Source organism: Physcomitrium patens, chromosome 4 (genome assembly GCF_059467195.1).
Source record: "Physcomitrium patens ecotype Gransden chromosome 4, ASM5946719v1, whole genome shotgun sequence".
In the NCBI taxonomy this organism is placed as follows: Eukaryota; Viridiplantae; Streptophyta; class Bryopsida; order Funariales; family Funariaceae; genus Physcomitrium; species Physcomitrium patens.
In genome coordinates, this window is record NC_143413.1 from 6,077,608 (window position 1) to 6,086,043 (window position 8,436).

Genomic DNA, 8,436 nt, shown 5'->3' on the forward strand with positions numbered 1-8,436 from the left:
TATTACTTTTTAGAATGTAAGTTTAATCATGAATTGGTTCTAAATTTTACTTTAGGTGTGTATGAACTAGTAATAATTATTATTGTATTCTATATAATTATAATTTTTTATAGAATAGAGAAGAAAATAAAAATGAGAAGATGTAAGATTTATTATTTATTGTTGTAGACCAATGTGCTTCAACTTCTTCTTTTATCTTTCAGTATTATGGATACTGTAAATACAAGATATATTTACCACCTTGATTTAATACTTGATGTATTTTCTTATGGAAATCTATATAGTGTTGATTATATAATAGCATTATCCAAAAAAATAATTTCTTGTACTTATTTCTTACATTAATATTAGTGAAAGAACATTAAATTAATTTTATAAAACATGATCATATCCTAAAATGCTTAAAACTATTAAAATAATTTTATTAATGTTATTCTTAGTGGATTATTAATATGAATGATAAAATATGGATAATCAATATTTAATTAATTCTTTGCATTAGACTTTGCAATATGTTTTGATTGTTTGAATGTCGTTTTGATAAATATAAGTTTTATAATTTTTTTATAATTTAATAAATATTTATTATCTTCTACTAGAACTCTAAACTTTTTAAGAAATAAACACCTTGAAAATCTTAACAAATTAAAAAAAATTGTTGAACATTGTTAACAACTCTAAGGGATTGTTGTAATTTAATATCTTTGACATTAAAAAGATGCTTTTTTTTAAAGATTTAATAGTTGGCAAAAGTGTATAGAGGCATAATTTCAAAAACTACTCCAAAACTTGCATCCTCATTTATATTATTTCAATACTCAATTGCACATGGTTTGACTTAAGTGATTATATATTTATATAAATAAACATATATACCATCTATATAATAAGAAAGTTTAAGGTGCTCATCGCCACCGTCAGATTCCGTTACATTCCGCCAGAATTTCTGATGGATGGCAGCTTAACAGGGTGCTGCAAACAGTTGGTTTATTTTTGTTGTGAGCACTGAGAGTGGGATGTATGCATCGCTTCGCAACTGGAAGCATTCTCTCACTGCTGATTCGTTTCAGTGGTGGCCAACTTTTGGGTTCACTCGTGGCTCAAGTTTTTAGAAGTTTGTGACGATCGCCAGATTAGTGCTGGACATCAAAACCCTGTTTATGGAAAGCATGGTAGGTGCCAGGTTGAGAATCGGCTTGATGTCTCCATCGTGCCCGAATCAAATTGCTGTGCGAAAACTGAGAGTAATCACGCAGAGGGTCATGTTGTGAAGGATCCAGATACTGGGGAGGAGATGTCTCCCCCGAGTCGCCCAATTGAGTTTGCATTGTTAAGGATTATCCAATGTGATAGTCGTTCAATTGAAATATTCTAGGATTAGTCTTTTTCATGGATGTTAATGCCTGCTGAAAACGTAAATCATTCTTCCGTGACACCCTGCTGAAAGCATCCATCTCAAGAATTCCATTGAACTTTTTGCAGAACTGAACATACTATTCAAGGATTCTTTTTGATGCAGAACTTGTCAAAGAGGGATAATATGAAACAAGAGAGATTTGTCAAGCGGGACTGATGCCAACTTAAGATCTTGGGTTCACAAAACTGTCGCAAAGTAAGGCTTAATAATGTACTGATATTCTCGCATGACAACTTTATTTGCAGTGAAAAACTTGAGTCGACTGCGTAACCGATTCTCATCTGATGATCTCTAACTCAGCACCCCCATTAATATGTTGTTCCTGTTTGATGTCATCCAAAAGAAGCCGCATAGGTTCCAAATGCCACAGAGATCTGGATTTGTCAGCAAATTGTAATCGAAGTACCTGATACTAACCTTCTGTAACCTTTTGCAGATGGCAATGCAGAAGGACGTGGTTTGGGCTCGAACGGCTGCTTCCAAGGTACTCGATCGTCTGTGAACACCATATCTGAGGCGTTCGGAGTCCTCTTCTCAAATCAAATTTGTAATGTGTCATGGTGTTGTGCAAATATGTGACATAAATGTATTTGCAAAAATAAAAGGGTGCGACTAGAAGGAGATTAGTGGAAACTTCAGAGTCAAAGCAAGATAGCGACGACGAAAACTTGACCGGGCAACTGGAACATTTCTCAAGAAGCGCCTGAGGGACAAGTACATCCATCAATAAGCCAATGAGTTTGATAATTCGCCACGCAAGTTAAATGAACCTGACGACAAAATGGATCACACTGTAGCTGAGTATGAGCAAGATGGACCAGATACAAGCATGGAGGACGCAAACCAGGATGATATGACGCCTCTTAACAGTGAACTGGAGGAGAAGCGCCTGGACTTGCTCACAAGTCTACCGCCAGACTAATATGGTCAGTATCCACCACAACTCTTCTGCACGTTGAACAGTTCGGCTTGATCAGCACCCAATTTTAGAGATCAGTTAACTGAACGCATCGCCCCTAATTTTTGTGTGGTGTAACCCTTCTGCAAAATTTCTTATTGCTATCATCGTTAGAGTAAAATAATCAATCACTGACACTGTGAGCAGTGCCCATCTCTGCGAATAGTCTGCAGCTCTAAAACTGTTCTCGGTTCAGACTGAAATTTATTGCAAAAATAACCCTACTCTAACTGCTTTGGTACAGTAAAGGACAGATGCCAGGTGGGAGAGCTGCTAGAGGTTAAGTATCGAGACAAATAGCATGAAACAAATGAAGTCCCAGTCGACAGTATGTTGCAGGCAGAAATCGACCAGCTGCTTCGTGCGATGGACTTAGCCAAAGTAGCAGTTATTATCTTGCCGTGCATGACCTTTTCTTGGATTGTCTTGATAGCCAAAGTAGCAGTTATTATCTTGAGCGCCCAAATCCCTTAATGTCGTTTAGTTCTGAGGATGGTGAATGTGTGAATATGATCCTGTTTTTTCAACGTGCAGGTAACATTTTGAGGAGATTTTTTCTGCACTGAGTAAGAACTATTTTCAGCGGACTAACAGAAGCCAAATCACAATCACATTTGAGTGATGAGTATTGCCAGGAGGTCATCTTGCATAGTAAGGCAGAGAGCTTTGATGTACGCTTCCAATGTCTCGAGGGTGGAAACGGAATGTGTTTAGTGCAAGCCATTTGTCAATCAATGAAAAATCGAATCAATCAGCTGTCATGTACTTAGCTGTAGGTTCTGAAGAAACAATGATTATGTGTATGCAGAAGATAAACTCAAGGTGGTGCTTCGGGAAGATGAGCCCCGTATTATCTCACTGGTTCGGGAAGTTATAAGATTTACCAAGCTCTTGGAGGAAGAGAAAGTTCTGGAGGTGCCAGCCTCAGCAGTTTGCAATCCAAGCAGCTGAAATCCTCCACTCTCATCCAGAAACGAAGAATACGAAATTAAAGTAAACAGATTTATGAGAGGTAAAATTTCGAGTGACCAGATGTGTATCGTCTATAAGATATGGGGCAACTTAAAGCGTTCAATTAAAGCTGTCTAGCTACACCTTTTCCGTTGCTGCACCCATTTAGATAAAATTTGAGCAAGTAACAAGTTACTTGTGTAGACCGACCTGATGGTTGATGATAAAAACAAATAAAACTAACAGGTCTCACTGCGTTTTATAGATATGAGCACTATCACCTGTCCTCGACTACATTTTTAGCATTCATCCTAGAATTCAAGCTACAAGTTTCAAATACAAGCGCCAATTCTTGTTGTGGTTACAAGCTGTATTGCTTCTGTCCAGGTGCACTTGCCCTTCGTCGTTTGTCCGGATGCCAGCGGTTCTTTCACGTTGCCTTGCCTAGATCAGAAGGTTTTTGCATTACATTTATCACAAGATTGATGGCTCCAGTGGTCAATCGATTCTAATGTCTATTCAATGCTGGAGTGATGGAAGAGACCAAACTCATTGCCTACCTAAGTAGAATTAGTAATATCAATGGCTCAATGAGTTTCCAATAATTCTTACCAGGTAATGTCTGAAGCTTGTAACTTGAAGAGAAATTCCTGTAAGTCCAGTATAATCCATTGTAAAACTGTTATGGCCGTGTCTTTTAGCCTCAAACTGATCTACAGGTGATCTGTAGGGATGTGACGTATTTTTGTTAGTCTGTAAAGAGATTTACCTATATGCGTACAAATTAAAGACAAAACTTCTAAACACAACTGAAAAGAGAAATAATTTTGATAAAAAATACATTTAAGTAGGAAATGAAGAACCAGAAGATAAAACGTAGTACGAGTGAATCTTTTTAAGAATCTATACTCTACCCGTAGGATTAGGGTTTTGTTGGTGAAGAGTAACACTAATTTGAATCATGTACAGACATATAAGCTGAATCTACGAACCTAATATGCTGGGGAGGAACGCTCAGAAGCATCGCCTAAAACTTGCTGTTGTAATTGCTCAGGTGCTTGCTCATGTTCCTGTTCTTGCTGTTCTTCTTCGTGCTCTTAATCACAATCAATCTCGTTACTATCTCCATTATCCAGCTTCCCATGATGAATCTCTGCAACACAACGACAGCGTCAACATATCCATTGCAGTCATCTGGAGAATTCATGTTTGATGATATTCGGACATTAGATCGATAATCAAATGACACATAATTCTTACTGACGTTTGCATGATTTGAGTAGAAGGGAACGAATATGATTTGGTGATGAAAGGACCCACTTTCAAGAGCTGTCACTTCTTGAAGAGAGGCAATAAAGTCATCCCATGATATGCCCTTGAGTTCTTCCTTCATGTCATCAGGCAATTCATTATTTGTCTTGCGTCCAATCACAAACGCTGCTCTGGATACATGTCAAGTCAAGGTTACTTATCAGATATTTCTCTGAATAAGTTGCAGACCTATACGACACTGCTAAATAGATCTGAACCATCAACTAAGATGCTGCAAGACTAAATTGACCTGAAAGATAGAAGGCAATCAGACCCACGAAGAATTCATCCGATAATCTCTCTCACCGATCATAAAGACGCCCAGCTTCTTCCTCTGAGCAGCATTTTCCTAAGCCAATTTGTTGTCCCTTGACTGTAATAGTAGCGATAAACTTCTTATTCTTGTTGTGAGTCGTTTTGACTCCCCGCAACAAGCATCTTTTCTCTTTTTGCTGCCAAGGTGTAACTTTCGGTTTCTTCGGATCTTCTCCCTCACTAACTGTTCGCACAATCAATGTGGAGGAGTTTAGGCATACCAACACGAGCCTTGTAAGATACGATTTCAGAATTCGTCGTCTTCCGTAGAGGAATGCCTGAAAGGACCACCGAAAAAGACACTTTCCTCACTGACTTCAAATGAATGAGTCTTCCACAGTCATCAAAGAAACTGGTTTCACTGCAAAATATCATCTAAACATTGAGTAAAATCAATGAAGAGACTCATTAACGCTCACAGATCTTTATCACTGACCTTTCTTTTTGCCTGCAACAACTTCCTCAAGAATAGGTGCTTCTAGTTGCCCAGGTGAGTGTGTAAGTGCCCCTCTCAAAAAGCCCCTACACAGAAAGACCAAAAACGAGGTTGGGAAGAAATTATCATAATTATAAGATGAGAATATACGTAGGACAAGTATACTTCTTCATCCCTGCACTTTGAAACTTTTAAAATGCAGGATAATGAATTTGACAATGAAGTGGTTAGAAAATGACCTACCAGCTTTTTAAACGAAATTCAACAGTTACCGGATATTGTGATTCCTCATTTACCTACTTCACGATTTATGAGTTTCAGGATGTCTCTAGGTTAAGAGAATTAAGAAATATCATAAATATTAGAGAACAGGGGATAACAGCAATCGGGTCAGGTGTTTGAAGTTGATGGATAGCATTCACAACCTTGGCAGACCACCTGGAAACATGGGCGGCACAAACGCAGGAATACCGTAAGGAGGTCTAGGCAACATGGACATTTCGTAAGGAGGTCTTTGACCTTGAAGATGTGGAAAGCATGCACTCTCGAATCCAACTGGACGGAATGGGTGACCGGGCATCGGTGTTCCATGCCAGTAGATTGGTGTTCCAAACGGGGATATACCACTGAGCTGCATGTGGGATCCTGCTACATAAAAACAAGCATGTCAGATGTTCAGAACTGCAAATCAGGGGCAGTCCCTGGAGAACATAAGGTCACGTGGAAAACTGACAAATTTTTTGGAACAGCAGCTTTACTTCTGTGCATGAGGGACCACAGAATAATTCGTTTCAAATTGATCTAGAATGTATGAATTGCATCACAATCTCAACTAATAGGTCCTCTCTAACACAACTTTTCGAAATGTCGAGTACAAAGGTGAAGTGTGATAGATACGTGCAGGAATTAGGCTCAACATTAAAAACAGTCAGATTTCTACCATCTATCTGGCATCGAATCCGTTGCTGTTTTCACTTCTTCGTCATCAACGCTTTCATCTTCGTCAGTTTCAGATTTCATATTATCCTCATCAGAAAGTGGCGCTTTATCACCATTCGCCTGCTCAGATTCGTTCCCTGCCGCGACATCCACGCACTAAAGACCATCATAAGCATTCAAGATGCACATAGGTAGAAAAATTCGAATGTCGGGTCGATGTGTTGCATACTGACCTCTTGAAAGCTTCATTTTCTTGGTCGGGGATTGATCTGATCGATCCGTCAATAGCTCGTAGAGTTCCAATAACAATCCAGGATTTGATTGCGTGAAGAATTTGTACTCTGTGAAGCTTGAAAGCTCTCCCAAACTTCGAGCTTTCTTAAGAACAGCCTCTTTACACCCGCTTGAACAGTGTTTCTTGGCTACGTCAAAAATGCTGATGACATTATCGCTTGTCATATTCTTAACCAATGAATCCTCACACACCACTTCGAGAAACTGAACGTTGTATTTATGCGCTGCATCTAGTAATGTTGTTAAATATTCGATCAAAACACTGGAACTGACCCTGCCGGTGTAGAAGAAGGTAACGAAAGCTTTCAGTGCCACATACGGCATTTCAAGGTTCCATACAACCTTTCTATCTGTATCTGCGCGGAACATTGCCTCAAACTCAATTGATTTCGATGCCTGCAGTCCAGCTTCCAAGTTTCACTTCAACAAATAGAAGTCGAAAGATGTTGACAAGCCCAGATTTTAAATATGACGGAATCGTGACCATTTTCTATCAAACCAAAGAGGACCTTGTGTGAGCACCAGGAAGCAGAAGCAAGAGGATTCGAGAATTGAACGACATTATACCACTGATTTCTTTTCCGCAATCACATATGGACAGCGACGCCTCACAGACTCGTGAATTGTGCTTAGTAAGACTTGACCTAGTTCACTACACAGCGAAGGATCGACGAGAACCCAGCCTACAGACTTCATTCACAAATGTTCACCTGTTACTCATTAAGTAAGCCATAGTTCACCTCCATATGCAGTCTTAATCCCAGAAGCACACGTTGCCAAGACAAGTTAAGACAATGTCAGAGGCAGTCGGGACATCTCAACTATTGCCGCAATTTCGATATCACGTCAAGTATTCGCGATTTCTAAGTGCAGTCATTCAGAATTGCATTACGGTTTGACTAAATCCTAACGTGCAGCGACTGTAGATGAGACCGAATTATCTTTTTACCAACGTAAACTTTCAATGCTATACGCAATGCATTTTTCGATGAGGAGGCGAGCTACCGGAAACTGACCAAGATAGCCTTGTGGGCGTGCACACGATCACCATCCACACCTTGAAGTTCCACATCTACAAGAGAACCCTCCGCATCGGCTCCTGTGAACATGTCCGCTTTCCATGTAACTAAGAAATCGCGCTGCTGCTGCAATTCCTTAATCTGGGCACGCAAACTGGCCACAACACCAGCCGCTGCTCTGGCCCTAACCTTCAAATTGTCCCTCCGTTTCACGATTGATGATTCCAGCGGCCCTACAGATATGACGCCCCTCTTCATAGCCATGTCTACCGTTCACCAACTTTCCCTCGATCACGTGGGGCGATGTCCCTGCACCGAAACTATGATCCCACAACACAATGGCCCCATGTGACCAAATTTTCCAGCCTGCTGAGTAAAAGGAAGAAAAGATATCAACCAACGATCATGCAAAGAAGTACACTGGGGATGGTGCCTGCAAGAAAAGTCCAGAGCTTGCAACTGAAAAGAAACACGCGACTATTCTACACAAATGCATCAACAAGCATGGCCTGCTTAGAGACTGGTGCAACTGAAGACAGAGTGTCGACGCCAGTTCTGAGTGCAATCGAGGACTTACTGTTGACACCGCATAATTTTTCATTATTGACCTCATAGACGGCTGCCAAGAAGGAATCTGCAGTACTGTTCCCGTATCAATCTCAATGACGAGCCATGAGACGGTGTCCGAATCAACAGACAACAGTGTTGTCTGAACACAGCTTGATCAATGAATCCCACCATCACTCCCACTAAGGGCATACACCCGCAAGCCATGTTTGAAGTCCTAGAGGAGTTT

The 8,436-nt window shown here is 40.0% G+C and overlaps 1 protein-coding gene and 3 long non-coding RNA genes across 7 annotated transcripts; 1 reads left to right on the forward strand and 3 right to left on the reverse strand.

The window, feature by feature from the left end:
* Positions 1 to 1,239: 1,239 nt before the first annotated feature.
* Positions 1,240 to 2,399, reverse strand: LOC112281027 (uncharacterized). The gene is made up of 2 exons (XR_002969478.2): positions 2,262 to 2,399; positions 1,240 to 2,120 (listed from the first exon to the last, which is right to left on the reverse strand). It is a non-coding gene; the product is annotated as an uncharacterized LOC112281027 (long non-coding RNA).
* Positions 1,484 to 4,924, forward strand: LOC112281026 (uncharacterized). Its single transcript, XR_016502544.1, has 5 exons — positions 1,484 to 1,612; positions 1,854 to 2,762; positions 2,910 to 3,026; positions 3,184 to 3,387; positions 4,381 to 4,924. It is a non-coding gene; the product is annotated as an uncharacterized LOC112281026 (long non-coding RNA).
* Positions 3,364 to 4,349, reverse strand: LOC149989371 (uncharacterized). Its single transcript, XR_016502543.1, has 3 exons — positions 4,319 to 4,349; positions 3,939 to 4,050; positions 3,364 to 3,770 (listed from the first exon to the last, which is right to left on the reverse strand). It is a non-coding gene; the product is annotated as an uncharacterized LOC149989371 (long non-coding RNA).
* Positions 4,233 to 8,207, reverse strand: LOC112281025 (uncharacterized). Of its 4 annotated transcripts, none has more exons than XR_016502541.1 (8): positions 7,638 to 8,207; positions 6,561 to 7,017; positions 6,329 to 6,464; positions 5,908 to 6,036; positions 5,389 to 5,474; positions 4,944 to 5,136; positions 4,647 to 4,763; positions 4,400 to 4,479 (listed from the first exon to the last, which is right to left on the reverse strand). XR_016502541.1 is itself a non-coding variant. In XM_024517151.3 (8 exons), exons 1-8 carry the CDS (start codon positions 7,902 to 7,904, stop codon positions 4,424 to 4,426), a joined length of 1,446 nt encoding a protein of 481 aa, XP_024372919.1. In that variant the 5' UTR covers positions 7,905 to 8,206; the 3' UTR covers positions 4,400 to 4,423. The 4 variants fall into 4 exon arrangements, 2 of the variants coding, with proteins under 2 accessions (XP_024372916.1, XP_024372919.1); XR_016502542.1 differs by having other exon boundaries at positions 4,647 to 4,768; positions 4,944 to 5,230; XM_024517151.3 differs by having other exon boundaries at positions 4,647 to 4,768; positions 7,638 to 8,206.
* Between the last annotated feature and the right edge of the window lie 229 nt (positions 8,208 to 8,436).

Bases quoted from the DNA above. Each gene is read 5' to 3' on its own strand.
- LOC112281025 (XM_024517148.2), bottom strand. From the start codon at position 7,904: ATGGCTATGAAGAGGGGCGTCATATCTGTAGGGCCGCTGGAATCATCA. The intron at 7,018-7,637 runs GTCAGTTTCCGG...GCTGGACTGCAG, and splicing joins ACGCCCACAAGGCTATCTTG to GCATCGAAATCAATTGAGTT. The intron at 6,465-6,560 runs GTCAGTATGCAA...ATGTCGCGGCAG, and splicing joins GAAAATGAAGCTTTCAAGAG to GGAACGAATCTGAGCAGGCG.